Source organism: Pseudozyma hubeiensis (genome assembly GCF_000403515.1).
Source record: "Pseudozyma hubeiensis SY62 DNA, scaffold: PHS28, whole genome shotgun sequence".
NCBI classification, from domain to species: Eukaryota; Fungi; Basidiomycota; class Ustilaginomycetes; order Ustilaginales; family Ustilaginaceae; genus Pseudozyma; species Pseudozyma hubeiensis.
The window spans coordinates 66,641-80,558 of record NW_012133810.1 but is presented as its reverse complement, the minus strand read 5'-3'; the positions used below and the strand labels follow the sequence as shown (position 1 = coordinate 80,558).

Here is a 13,918-nt window from a genome sequence, read left to right as displayed (position 1 = left end):
TTTGGCTTGCATCAAACGTGACTGGCTCAGTGTTCGTGATTTACAAAAGAGAGAGAGGGTGTCATGACCAGCGACGGACGTATTCTTACTCGACAGTGACCGACTTTGCGAGGTTGCGTGGGAAGTCGACATCGACGCCCGCCGCTGTGGCAAGGTGGTAGGACAAGAGTTGCAGAGGGATGACGGTCAAGAGACCCTGGAGGCAGTCGACGGTGCGCGGCACACGGATGGTCTTCGTGCCTTCCTTGATGTCCTGGTCGTCTTCGTTGCAGATGACGATCGGTTGACCCTTTCGTGCTGTGACCTGCATGAGGGCGGTCTGAACCTTGGGGTAGAGCGAATCCTTGGTCATGATGAGGATGACGGGCATCGACTCGTCGATGAGGGCAAGAGGACCGTGCTTGAGCTCACCGGCAAGGATACCTTCCGAGTGCATGTAGCAGACTTCCTTGATCTTGAGAGCACCCTCGAGACAGGTGGCGTGCTGGTAACCACGACCCATGATGAGCAAGGAACGCTCCTTGGCAAGCGTGTTGTGGGCGAGCGACTGAAGCGCCTTGTCCTGGGCAAGGATCCTCTTGATCTGATCCGGAAGGGCGTGGAGGCCGTCAATGATGGCGTTTCTTCGCTCGGTCATCGAGATGCGGTCCTCGCAAAGCTGGACAGCCATCATGATGAGGGCAATGTACTGCGAGGTGTACGCCTTGGTGGAGGCGACACCGATCTCAGGACCGGCGTTAATGTGGATACCGCAGTGGGTCTCGCGCGACATGGTGGAGCCGACCGTGTTGACAACACCGAGGCAGAGGGCGCCGCGCTCCAAGCAGTAGCGGAGGGCAAGGATGGTGTCAGCTGTCTCTCCCGACTGTGATACAAAGACGCAGACGTCGTCACGGAAGATGGGCGTCTTGCGGTCCAAGAAGTCAGAGGCGAGCTCGACAGAGACGGGAATCTCGGTCAATTCCTCGAAGATGGCACGGGTGGCCAAGCACGAGTGGTAAGAGGTACCACAGGCAGTCATGACGATTCTGCGGCATCGGCGAATGGTGTTGAGGAATGCGGTGAGACCGCCGAGCGTGACTCGTCGCTTGTCAAAGTCGACACGACCTCGCATCGTGTTGACGACCGAGTCGGGCTGCTCGTAAATTTCCTTCTGCATGAAGTGGTCGAAGGAGCCCTTCATGATCTCGGCGAGTTCCATCTCGAGGGTCTCGATGGAGCGCATGGAGCTGAGGCCGTCGTTCCTTCGCAGGCGGTGGATGTGGAGCTCTCCCTCGGAGATGTGGGCCACATCGTCGTCCTCGAGGTAAAGCACGCGCTTGGTGTGCTCGACCACGGCGGAAGCGTCAGAAGCGATAAAGTATTCGATGGGCTGGGGAAGGCCGTCCTCGGACAGGAACGCGCGAGACTGGGAGCGGAGGAGCTTGTTGTTGGCGTTGGGCACCGAGAGCGAGCCTGGGCCTGACGGGTCGCCTCCAGGAGGGGCGAGGAGGCCGGCATCGCCGAAACTAGTCTCGTCGACAGCACCACCGAGCTCGACATCGACAAAGTCGACCTTGAGCTTCTTTTCGGTCTTGACACCGATCAGAAGCGGCGAGCCACGTCGGGCAACAACAACCTCGCCGGGGTAGTGGACCGACTTGAAGACGAACGAGAAGGCACCCTCGAGCTCCTTGACGACACTCTTGATAAGGGAGGTGAAATCGGGCTTGCGACCCTGCGCCGAGTCGTAGAGGTACTTGCAGAGGATGGCGACCGACTCGGTGTCAGTGTCGCTCTCGAACTTGAAGCCTCGCTTCTCGAGAACCATCCTCAATTCTCTAAAGTTGGTGATGATACCGTTGTGGACGACGGTAAACTCGTTGGTGGGGTCGGATCGGTGAGGGTGGCAGTTCAAGGGGCTTGGCTGACCGTGAGTTGCCCATCGAGTGTGAGCCATACCCATCTGAGAGATGGAAACCTTGTGGAGGTCGATGGGCGACTCATCGATGTGCTTGCGCAGAGCAGCGACCTTGCCGACCTGCTTGAAGATCAAGGTGTCCTTCTCAGTGTCACCGTCGATTGCGATACCAGCAGAGTCGTAACCTCTGTATTCGAGACGAGCGAGACCATTGACCAGGACATCAATGACCTGCTTGCGGTCCTTCTCCACCAAGTGGTTGATGTACGCGAAAATGCCGCACTGAAGAGAAATTCAAAGGTATTGACGCCGCATACAGAAGATGAAGCAAGAATGGGAAGGTCAATGCGTTGGTCTGTGTTTCGTAGATTCCGTCTCGGCACCGAGACTGGTGTTGCTACTTACCATGATGTCAGCAAAGGTATATGAGCAAGCCGGTGGTCAACAGCGGTTTGTATGTGTAAAGGAAAAAGGAGAGAAGTGAAGCCGAGCGAGTCGCGTCTCTAGGTTGCGACAGCGATGGAACTGCGAACAGGGTACGGAAAGAAAAAGGCAGTGGACGATGGTGGAAGGAGGAGAAGGGATCGACGACGACGACGACGACGGCGACGACGAGCTTGATCGAGACGCCTGCGAGAGTTTAAAGGAGATCCGATGCTGTGACTACACACGCCGACCGTCACTTGCACGCCTGACCAAAGCTCTGAGCAGACAGCGAGATCGACGCACCGAAATTTAGAGAGAGAGCAGTTCCGTGTTGGTTTGGCTCCTTGGCGACCAGAGCAGACATTGGGCTGTGCTGCTGCTGCCGCTGCTCTGTGTTGATCTTTCTGCTGCGCGAATTGTGACAGCCAACGGGGCTTGAGGAGCGCATGTGCGCATTGGCAGTCCGCCAGCACCCAAACAGGGGCTTGAGCCAGCAGACCGACCGACAAAGCGAATTCGCGCAACCGCAGGAACCTCCTTCGCCGTTGAACGAACCAACGCAACACGTCACATTTTCCCTCAAAAAACACCAAATTATTTGAAAAATAATTCTTCCGCACAAGGCAATTTCGAGACAGGAAAAAGGGGTTCAAAAGGCGCAGCACATCGCCACTCTATTGAGGTGTAACTTCGTTTAAGATGGGAAAGTGTTGGTCGATCCACTGCTGTCAAAATTTCAAGCCTAGAACTGCACCGACAACGAAGCGCGTCTCGGTCGAGTCCGCATACGGTCCCTTTTTGGCTGCGAGATCAACACCTGCAGCCGTAGCGGCGGGAGAGCAGCAAACCAGATGTGCGATTCCATCATCGTATCGATTATTCGCCGCTCCTCTACGGATGCGATAGAACATCGAAATCTGTCCGGCATAGACCCAAGACCTCGTGTCTCCGACGTCGAGAAGAGACGTGGCTTGTTGCTCTCTGGCTCATCCTGCCTTCAGCCCCGGAAGGACAGCGACCAAGCCGATCAGTTACGACACCAGACGCCTGCGGAAAGTCCAGGGATCCTTTCGTGCCAAGAGCCATGTAGAAGCTTATTGTGAAAAATGCCTCGAGGCTGCAACTCGCCGATCAGCCCCTTGTCCTTGGAATTCCGACTTCCAGGCTGTGTCCCGTTCCCTCCAGCATCAAGCTGTGTCACACATCCTCGACGGCATCACGTTGCTTTCTGCATTGGACATGCGTGCTGGTCCTGAACACGAACAGGTCCGCTCCAAGGCTCTGTCAAAACCTGTCGTTCATCGCCGCATGTGCCGATGCAGATCAAAGACGCTTTCGCGTGACTAGGTGAGACAAGTAGCAGCTGAGGCGAAACTGTACGCGGCGTTGAGGTCCTACTATAGTACGAAAAGCCCTGCCTTTCTCAAATAGGGGCAGAAGACACGGCAGATCTGTCCAAAGGCGGCATTGCCGCGGCTTATTGGTCGCTGTGGGCTCCTTCACGATCTGCAGCGTGCGTGCGTCCACCGGTCAGACCCTGCTGGTATCTTACCTCTCCGATCCAATTCCCGATGATGAAATGCGTGTTTCTTCCGATCGGGCAGATCAACAGTCGCGACCACATTCAGTGTGGAGGCTGCAGGGTCTCAGGCGAGCGTGTCGCGAGCGTGTGAGAATTTCCCAAGTCCTTCGCAAAGCGAGGCAGAGGAGTGGAAAGTGTTGGTCTGCTTCGTGAGCTGCACGACTGAGCGTGGATATACAGAAATTCTGGAAGTGATACGACACGGAGATGCCGACTGCGTTTTCAGTAGGTGGCAACCACATACTTCCGACACCGACATTCGGAACGATCCATCGTCGGCGACTTCCGATGGATTCTGGTCGGTTTCCCAGAGAGCTGTGAGGCTCGCTGACGTGGCAAGGATTCTCTGCTGGAAGGCCCCGCCACTTAACAAGGGACCCACCTGGAGGCAATCGTCTGGCAGATTTGATCTCTCGACAGCTCAAGGCCGCGGCCGGTCTCGTGTCTCGAATCGATCAAAGACACCCACTTGATCGCGAGTATGTCCGATTCCCACGCTTCCGCGTCTTCCTTGGCGGCCCATGCGCTTGGAGCGGGCCGCGCCGACTCGCAGATTGACGACGATATTGCCGCCACGCAGCGATCTATACTCGAGGAGCTGCATACAATTAGCGAGGAAGCGCTCTCGGGCAACTCGGATCACTTCCATCACCTCCTCGACAACCTTGGCGAGCTTCATTCACAAAGCTCAGTGATCAAGATGCAACATGAACAAGCACATTCGACCTCCAACCTTGCCGAAATATCCCAGATCTTGAAGGGTCAAGTCATGTCTCAAGACGGTGAAGGGCTGACGACGGTAGCATCCCCTTCTGGATCAAACGTAGCAACACTGCTCTCGACCAAACCGGTAGTCGATGAAGTCATCGCTTCACAGCAGGCAATCACAGAAGTACCGATAGCGACGTCGGTCAGATCGAAGATCGCATCGGTGGCGGCGAACCAGACGACGTGGAAGCAGGGTGACGATGATGCAGAGACCAATTCGAACGTCGAGGCTGCTGCGATCGCTTCAGAGTTGCTGTCTCTACAGTCAAATTTGCCAGTGGTGACACCGCACTCTGAGAGCCTTTCCGCTTCCCGACACCCTCTTGCCACTTCTTCAGAGCTGGTCGAGATGGTCCCTAATCAAGCGGACGGTTCCTTCGAGTTGGACCACGCCGATCTCTTCGATGGTATCGAAGCAGATGCATTTGATGACATCGAACTCAGTCCACCCGTCCGCAGACACATTCCACTGCCCTCTCTGGACCGAAGTGTCAGCGTTATGCAATCTCAGCCACCGGCGTCACCCACCAGATTGCGCGACCACAATCACCCCGACTCATTGGAAGGGACAACGTCCGACCCGTATGCAGAGGACGCCGCAGAGTACGCACCGACACCCCAATTGCCGCCAGGCAGTCAAATGACATCATTCTTGGATCCCTGCTTCGCCGGTTTCAAGACAGGTCACAACAAGCAAGTCAAGCTCAGCGACAAAGCACTGCAAAGAGCGCGCAGACTCATGCTTGAGCTCGACGAGTCCACTGATCTGCTTCCGCCTCCTCAAGCATCCCAATCCTCATCGCAGAGACTCGCAGCTGGAGCGGGAATGCTTTCACAGGTGTCGCAGCACCACGTCAACGGCGGAGACACACAGGCTCGCGTTCCCATGCAGGAAATTGTGCCAAGCCAGAGCAATGATTCTGCAAATGGAGGTGGAAGGCAACCTTCGTGTGCTGTCAACAAGGTCTCGGAGCCTCAAGCAGTGACACTGGTGCCCGCAGCGCCAGCGACGCAACTTGCCCCAGCACGCAAGATCGAGCCTCATCCGTTTGCCACCCCTAATCCATCTGGGAACGGTCTGCTGCCAAGCAGCCACACCTTGGCAAGTCCGATGCGGACACCAGCTGCTGCATCCGGCTCACGCTTTACAACGCCGCAGCCGAGTAAGCGTATTTCGCTGGGCATGATGCCTAGAGGTGAGCTCGGAGGAAGCAGCACAGGCAAAAAGAGGTCGCTACCAAGGTTCGTAACACCTTTCAAGGGTGGCAAACGGCCCCGTGCAGAGGATTCGCCCGACCCTGCCTCACCCCTGCGTATACCAAACGTTGCGATCACTTCTAATATCGCAGCTTCCCCACTCCAGACCCGAGTGTATCCATCCTCGAGCAAGGCGCATACAAAAGTCTCACAGGGCCCTGCGGTATTTCGAATGAAGTCGGACGTTGCACGAAACAAGCTGGCAGCCATTGGAAGGCCAGAACACTACTCGAGCTTGCAGATGGTTGCCAGAGGCGTGCCGGACGAAGTATTGATCATCCTCAACGACGCTTCGCAAGCCGCCCGTTACGCATTTGAACTTCCAGATAGAGGCTTGCTGATGCAGCAGCAGGCGCTCGAAGAGCTGCACGCGAAAGGCTGTTCAAATGCAGACATGGCCTGGGTCCAGAATCACTGGACGCTCATCCTGTGGAAGCTGGCAGCGATGGTACGGCTCGAGCCGAGCAGCGCGTCGGAGCGGTGGAGCTGGAACGAGCTGATCCGTCAGCTTCTGTACCGCTACGAACGGGAGGTGCACATGGCGCAGCGCTCCTGTCTGAAACGGATACAGGAGCGCGATTCTTCGGCGGCAAGACCGATGGTGCTCGTGGTCTCAAAAATTCTTGAGGAAGACACCGAGGTCCAGGCCCCCTCTGGAGAGGTCTCGATGCGGAAGAGCACCATCTTGGAGCTCTCGGATGGATGGTATCGCATTCAAGCCCAGATCGATCCGGTCCTGACAAACGCATGTAACCGCGGTCGCCTTCGCATAGGCCACAAGCTCGCCATCACAGGTGCCACCCTCGATGCACAAGGCGAGGGCAAAGAAGTGCTAAGCGCCTATCACATGTCGAGCCTGGTGCTCGCCGCAAATTCGGTCTCGTTGGCACGGTGGGATGCAAAGCTAGGCTTTGCACCCTCGCCGTTCTGCGCAAGCCTGCGAAGCTTGACGTCAGAAGGAGGGTTGATCTCGCTCATGGACGTGGTCATCACCCGAGTCTACCCACTCGCCTATGTCGACGTCGACAAGTCGAACCAAAATGCCGAGCGTGGGGAGCAGGAAGAAGCCGAAGAACGCGAAGCTTGGCTCAAGAGACGTGAAAGTGCCATGCAAGAGCTCGAGCTGAAGTGGGAGGCGGAGAACCGACGGCTGTACGATCTCGTCGAAGCACTGAGCGATCTTGCAGGCGAATCGTTCTTGCCTTCCATCCCGGACGATCCGACCGGTCGGCTCGAGTCGTTGGCCAACCAGGTATTCGACCAACTCAGGGCCGAACGGAACCCTGCCTCAGCAGTCAGAGAAAAAGTGGTGGTCGCGGGGCACATCAGTCTCGTTCCGTGGTTGCACAGCTTTGCCAAGAACGCAGTACTGGCAGAAGACGGGATGGGCGGGGGATCTCGATTAGGGGCGGAGCTAGACAGGATCTGCCCGCCACGCAAGGTGCGCGACTTTCGTATCGTCAAGTTCAGAGACGCTCGTCTTCCACCACCTCCGCCGCCTGCTTCCTTCTCTGCTGCAGCACAGCAAGCGAGTGTCAACGGTTCGGCGACCAAGAAAAAGAACCCGTATGCAAGGACGGTGCAGCTCACGGTGAGGGACGCAGCTCGCTTGGGCGACGAATTGCGCGAAGGCAGACGGTTTTTGGTGACCAACTTAGTGCCGATGTCGAAGTCTGCTTGGAGGAAACCAGATGACGAGGCCGAGGTTTACCTCACCACGAGAAGAGATACCAAGTGGCGTCCCGTTGGCTAGCAATCTGTCACCGCACATTCACGCGTGAGCTTCTCGCAGAAATGGTCAAGTTGGCAACATTTTGCACACATCGCCCGTTCAGTCGGTCATGGTGAATGTGAGGTTGCGCCGCATCGTATTTCAACATCACGGGATGGATCGGCATGCAATTTGAAGTGTAGGCAAGAAAGCTAGACAAGGTCGGCAAGGGGTACCGTGACGTCGTCAAAGTAATCATGATCGACTTTGCTCTTCCCACCATCACCGTTCTGCGCAGCATTTGCTCCAGCCGAATGTGGTTGTACATGGGCCTTTCCCTGAGTCGGATGCGTCTGAAGGTGTGACACCTGTTGTTCCTGCTCTGGTCTCCCTTGACCACCTCTCGCACCGATGACAGCATACGGAAGAGCTGGTTCATCCTTTGTCGGACAAGCAATCAACTCCTTCTGCATATACTCTCTCGGACCCAAAATCTGCTCGACGTTGTCAGCAAATCTAGCCAGCAAATGACCTGCCTCGTTGCTCTTTCGGTTGAAGTAGCGCATCGAGACGCAACCTGGCTTGGAGGCAAAGTCGAGATCAATGCAGCATCCGCCGTAGCAGACGTGGAACGGGTGGGACATGTATGATGCTCGTTCGAAGAGGAAAGCTCCCTCTGCAAAAGCGATATCGAGGCAGTGGAGAGAAATGATTGTCAGTACAAGTCGATGTGGAAAGGCTGACACTGAGAGGGTGTTTTGCTTACGGTCATCCGTGGCGTTGACAGGCGAAGCTCGAACAGCTCCAGGACGAATCTGATCGACGTAGATGCAGTAGCTGGTGGGCTCTTCGCAGAGTTGTGCGAGCACCACAGGTGAATAGACGGTTGGAAACGGTACGGGTGGAGTCGACGGCGGCGCGTGCTGCTGGGTTGCTGGCTCAGAGGGGTAGCATGAAGCGCATAGGGACAAGGATAGGCAGATGGCTAGCAAGGTGGTGAACGACATCATGGCTCGGTCATGCAGACGTAGAAGCAGCTGCGCGAGCGATAGATAGGTACAAAGGATGCGAAGAGGACGTTCAAACGAGCTCGAACGCTTGCAGCTGCTCATTTGACATCATGTTCGAACAACTCCGGAGAAAGCAGAGTTGAATTCATTGAGTCATTTGGCGTGGTTGTCGTCATTCCACACTCGATTCAGTTGCGTCGGGTTTGTCTACAAACGAGTCAAAGCCAGAATGCACACCAGCATGGTGTTGCCGCAGAATGGTATGCGAAAAAGCTCTCGAGGCTCGTCAATTGGTGATGGCCCCACGGCAGTTCATCAACGACACCACTTTGCCTGACGACGTCAGACCGATCCTTGAATGACCCACGTCGGATCGATAACGTGAGAGGCCCTGTTATCACATTCCGAGAGCGGACGGGTGCGACTGACGTTGCTAAGGGCATCTGCCGGATCGCGATTGCAGCACGACCTTGTCTTTATGTCGTTAGTGCTGACCCACTTTCGCCTTTGTACAGTAAGTTACAGCCGACCTGACCCCCTTAAAAATGGTGGCCATGTGGGGGTCGTTGAGTTCAATACAAACCTTCGCCGGCGTGAACGGTGGCGAACAAGCAGGGCATATCAACGAGCATGCACGATGATGGATGATGAGCGACACGTGACGATCCGCGCGTGCCTCCGTTGTCACACACAGTCTCAGAAAAGGTCCCGTCGTCTGTCAGCATGACCTGACCGAGAGGCTGCGAAGTTCGGGTGTGTCAAGCCGCAAGACAAAGGCCCCGTCTCATCAAGACCCGCACGCACTGCACAGTAAAATCCCAACGGTGGGACTGTGCACTCGCAACAACAACGATCGACGTGCTTTGTTCGCTTCAACGTTGAGTCGGTTGGCACGGACCTTCCGGCAACATGCCCCTCAGAATCTTTCGCAGCCTATAAGATGCTGGGATGTCACCTCAACGAACTTGAAGAACTTGCTCAGACATCTCGCAACACTATCATTCTCTCACTTACTCACTCAAAATGAAGACCATCACTTTCTCCCTCGCTGCGCTCGCCATCGTCGCCACCACAAGCGTCACTTCCGCTACTGCTACGCATCCCAAGGAAACCAAGCCTGTTCCCTGGGCTCAGGAAGTCAACCAGGACGCCACCAAGTGGGCCCTCTACTCGGCTCGCAAGGGCACCGATCTGAACACGGTCAAGCCCAAGTATTCCGAGTGCACCGTCACCAACCCTTCCGAAAAGGAGTACGTCGTTGCGCACACGTTCGTGAACAACTCGGAGTTCGAGTTCCAGAACCTCGAGGACGACGTGCTCGGAGCCAACTGCATCGACTGCTCGCCCCAGATGCTGGGAAACTACTATCTGACCAAGATCAGCGGTTACCTCACTTGCAAGATGTACGAGGACAAGCCCATCAACTGAGGTCGATTGTCGTCTCTGCTCGAGCTCTCGATCGACTTTGCTTCGGTCCGTTTACTGTTGATGCCATGACTTGATTGTGTTCTCGATCTGCGTGATCGCTGCTGCTACTGAGCCTCGCTTTTCGAGCTCGTCGCACGCATCTCATCATTGGTCCCAATTGCGATCTAGATTTAAGTGTTCACGATCTTCACTTTCATCGAGTGGAACTGAGTTCTCGGCTGAAACGTCTGAGAAACGAGCGCGCATGAGTGACGAGTACAATGCTCCCGAAAAAAGAAATACAACCTTGTCGAAGATGGTGTGACGCACTTGCGGACGACTATCGGACACAAGTTGTCACTATGCGTCTGCATCCAACATGTCCGAATCGCCCGCCAAATGATGGGCGCATGCAACAGACTGTAGCTCGCCCACTGGCGCGTCACGAATGCACCACGGACCTCCGATTCCGATCGGAAATTGAAGGCGCATGCCTTGTGGGTGGTGGCGGTGGTGTTTCGTTCGACCCACACGAGCGGGAGGTGCGGTCCGTGTTGCCGCAGAGTGATTTCGTGTGGCTTGCTAGGCGGTGGGATTTTTTGTTGCTCCTAGAAAGCAAACAGGTTAAGTCTGAGATCGACACTCGATCTCTTCCATCCTCGACGTGTATAAGAACCTCTCAGTCTGACTCGCCAATACAGTAATCGCCATTCACCTCTTCTACACTCTTTCCTCACACAAGCATACCCTCATCCAAGACCCCCTTGTTGCCGTCAAAATCATGAAGTTCACCACCGTGTTTCTCGCTCTCGGCGCCTTCCTCGCCAGCATCACGCTCACCGAGGCAGCCGCCATCGACCACGCGGGCCCCTGGTCGCAGATCCACCACAAGGACAGCATCGAGCACTTTCAGATCTACGCCGCGGCCAAGGAATCCGACCTTCGCACTGCCAAGCCGGTGATGAGCAAGTGCAGCGTCAAATTCCCTAAGAACAAGGCTTACACATACCACCAGTTTGCAGAGGGTGGACTGCTCGAGTTCCAGAGGCTGGGTGCTCACACCATGGGCATCAACTGCCCCGAGTGCACTCCCCAGCAGGTGGGTAACCTTTACCTGACCAAGTGGAGCAACTACTTTGAGTGCAAGGTCCAGGACCACAGGGCTTGAGGCGGCCGTTGCCGTCAGGGTTCAAAGTCGTGTAGCCACGACAGGCTTCACTCGATGCCCCTATGTGCGCTTCGTTTGGCTCTCGACCTCTTTCATTCCATATTTTCCTGCTAGATGCCATGTAGACTCATACGATATCGAAAAAGGCTTTTCTCTTTCTCTTACTAAGGGCAAGCGCTACGTGACATGAGACCTTTTGGAGCTGTGCGTGAATCGAGCAGAAGTCCAACATCTCTCGCCAATCTGCACGCCGACCCGCATGTGATGCACGAGCATGCATGACACCTCTGCAATTCTGCCTGGCGCGTCTCGACTGAGCAACCGACGCGTCCTCGAAATTGTGCGCCTTGCTTGGCTGTCAACCTGCGGCTGCCTCTCTCCACGTTTTTGCTGCGAGGGTGTTGTTGGTCTCGGCTGGACCCTGGATTTGGGCTTTTTTTGTGAGCCCAACGTGAGGGGAAAAGTGCAGCGTGTTGACGAGTCGCTGCCGCCGCTCGGAATGCTCCTCGGATTCACAAAGGGATGACTGCTCCGACTGTGACTTTGGTAGGAAAGCAAGGTTTAGCTCTCGGAATGAGGTCCGATTCTGCGCAGCAGCGCCAGATGAGGTATGCGGCAACCCCGTCGCTCACACCCATTCACCTGACCCTAAGTCGCGGTGTCCGCCAATCGGTCTTGTCAACCACCATCTCCAGTGCCCAATATTCACACGATGACAACCTCCCCTCAATTCGATAGCCAGAGAGCCGTAGTGGCGCTGCTCAACCAAGCATCCACCGTCCATCGCCTCTCCATCCTCGACCATCTGGTAGACACTAAATCGTCGCCTTTTCAACTCGTAGCCGAACGCTCGCTCTGCCTATCCCTCCCGGAGGACGACGACCTACTACGATCGCTGCTCGCACACGAGATCTCGACGCAGGGAGAAGCAGAAACGCTCGTTCGGTGGGCACTCAAGTTCACGGCTGCCACGAGCTTCTTCATCGTCCTCGAGATGAAGCACGCAACTCAGGATTCGGCCGTCGAAGTCTTGCTGCGTGACTTTGCACCAAATCTGTGGGAAACATACGGTCAGGACGAGATCTACGTGTCGCCGGACTGTGCTACTGCTGAAATGCAGATCGAGCTTCTCTTCCCGCACGGGCTCGACAGCGATACCACGGCTGTGACCGACTCGACTCACACCCTTTCCCTTGCCTCTCCCGTCGAGCACGCGCCACCGATGGTCCCCAACGCATCCTCGTCCAGCGCCGCCGAAAGCGCATTTAGCTACACCTCTGCCGCATCCACCTCCACGGCCGCTACGTCCGTTCGACCTCAAAGCCGGGCCTCTTCTGCTCACCCTACCTTCAAAGCCAGACCCATCCCCACAACCGTCAAGAGTGCGCCGTCGATCCAGCCCCGATTGAGCAAAGCAGCAGCACTGCGCATGGGTGTCCAGCTACCGGACTCCCCTGCTCGCGTTGCTTCTCGAAACGTCAGTCCGACCAAAGATTCTGCTAGTGTGGGCATTTCTGGCGTGGTCAAGCGGCCAGTGGCACCACCTGTCTCGCTCAAGGCGCCGAGCATCGCTCCTCGTCTCAACAAGGCTGCCATGGCTCGGCAAGGTGGACCATCAGCCGCTGCTCCCGAACTCGCAGGTAGACCAGCTTCAGCAGCAGCGGGTGCCACTAGACACGCCTTCCCAACAACTCTTTCGACGAGTGCAGATGCCGCACCTCGCAAACAGGTGGATTTCTCCAACACTCCGGGTCACAAACGTCACTCACTCATCGGTAAGACTACAATCGCGTCCATCGCCCCCCCCACCATCGCTCCGCGTCAGAACAGGGCCAGCATGAGTCGGATCCAGCCGCAAACTCTAGCCACCGCTTCTTCTCGACCGACCTCTAGGGATGCTGCTTCTGCTCCTCCATCGTCGTTCAAAGGCGCATCCCTTGCACGTCGATCATCCGTCTCCACCCCGCAAAGTGCAGCGCATCGCGATCGCGCACCTGTCGACTTTACCGCCACACCAGGTCACAAACGCACCAGCCTGAGCCTATCCATCCCGTCCCTCGCAGCGCCGTCGCTAGCACCTCGGCAGAACCGAGCCTCGCTGGCGCGCACCCAGCAGCCTTCCGGAACTGCTTCGCCGCGGCTGACGGAAAAGTCTCCGGCTGTGAAGGCGACGGATTTCACCGCTGTCGCGGGGCACAAGCGGTCGTCGTTGAGCTTTTCGTTGTCGAGTCTGAGGGCGCCGTCGATCGAGCCGAGGTTGAATAGAGCTGCGGGTGTTAGGATGGGTATGGGCAAGGGTGCTGCTGGTCAGTGAAGTATTCTGCTTGGGGTTGCGATGAGGGATTGAACGGATTCATGCTGGCGGAACAGCACGCTTCTTTGTAACAATGTCCCGTGATGTGTCAATTAAACGCAACAGTAACCCGAAACAAGTGAGCAATCATTTTTTCCCCGCACCCGGAATCTATGACTTGTGTGTTGGGGTCAATGTGATCTCGACGAGTGTCGCGAATCAAGTACGCAAACGAATCTATCGACTGGGGTGTGGTCGATCTTGACAGTGAAAACAAACCGATGTTCTGTAGTGAGGTATCTCAGAGAAGTCCCTTGCCAGGTGCTATCGAGCTGTCTATGCAAGTATGTTTCTCAGAAACGGTGAGCCGGGATCTGGTCTAGGCTGCAATAGCAA

At 56.1% G+C, this 13,918-nt stretch overlaps 7 protein-coding genes across 7 annotated transcripts; 5 read left to right on the top strand and 2 right to left on the bottom strand.

Moving 5' to 3' along the window:
• Positions 1–85: 85 nt before the first annotated feature.
• PHSY_002765 (glucosamine-fructose-6-phosphate aminotransferase) lies at positions 86–2,690 on the bottom strand (the record flags this gene model as incomplete). The annotated part of the gene is made up of 3 exons (XM_012333387.1): positions 86–2,182; positions 2,490–2,530; positions 2,630–2,690. 3 exons carry the CDS (start codon positions 2,688–2,690, stop codon positions 86–88), a joined length of 2,199 nt encoding a protein of 732 aa, XP_012188777.1.
• Positions 2,691–3,177: 487 nt separating this feature from the next.
• Positions 3,178–3,429, top strand: PHSY_002764 (hypothetical protein; the record flags this gene model as incomplete). Its single annotated transcript, XM_012333386.1, has 1 exon — positions 3,178–3,429. The coding sequence occupies one exon, from the start codon at positions 3,178–3,180 to the stop codon at positions 3,427–3,429; it is 252 nt and encodes an 83-aa protein (XP_012188776.1).
• A 960-nt stretch (positions 3,430–4,389) lies between these two features.
• PHSY_002763 (hypothetical protein) lies at positions 4,390–7,686 on the top strand (the record flags this gene model as incomplete). Its single annotated transcript, XM_012333385.1, has 1 exon — positions 4,390–7,686. The coding sequence occupies one exon, from the start codon at positions 4,390–4,392 to the stop codon at positions 7,684–7,686; it is 3,297 nt and encodes a 1,098-aa protein (XP_012188775.1).
• A 170-nt stretch (positions 7,687–7,856) lies between these two features.
• Positions 7,857–8,756, bottom strand: PHSY_002762 (hypothetical protein; the record flags this gene model as incomplete). The annotated part of the gene is made up of 1 exon (XM_012333384.1): positions 7,857–8,756. The coding sequence occupies one exon, from the start codon at positions 8,754–8,756 to the stop codon at positions 7,857–7,859; it is 900 nt and encodes a 299-aa protein (XP_012188774.1).
• A 921-nt stretch (positions 8,757–9,677) lies between these two features.
• Positions 9,678–10,082, top strand: PHSY_002761 (tRNA-methyltransferase; the record flags this gene model as incomplete). The annotated part of the gene is made up of 1 exon (XM_012333383.1): positions 9,678–10,082. The coding sequence occupies one exon, from the start codon at positions 9,678–9,680 to the stop codon at positions 10,080–10,082; it is 405 nt and encodes a 134-aa protein (XP_012188773.1).
• A 760-nt stretch (positions 10,083–10,842) lies between these two features.
• Positions 10,843–11,229, top strand: PHSY_002760 (hypothetical protein; the record flags this gene model as incomplete). Its single annotated transcript, XM_012333382.1, has 1 exon — positions 10,843–11,229. One exon carries the CDS (start codon positions 10,843–10,845, stop codon positions 11,227–11,229), a length of 387 nt encoding a protein of 128 aa, XP_012188772.1.
• A 712-nt stretch (positions 11,230–11,941) lies between these two features.
• Positions 11,942–13,543, top strand: PHSY_002759 (hypothetical protein; the record flags this gene model as incomplete). Its single annotated transcript, XM_012333381.1, has 1 exon — positions 11,942–13,543. The coding sequence occupies one exon, from the start codon at positions 11,942–11,944 to the stop codon at positions 13,541–13,543; it is 1,602 nt and encodes a 533-aa protein (XP_012188771.1).
• Positions 13,544–13,918: the final 375 nt, after the last annotated feature.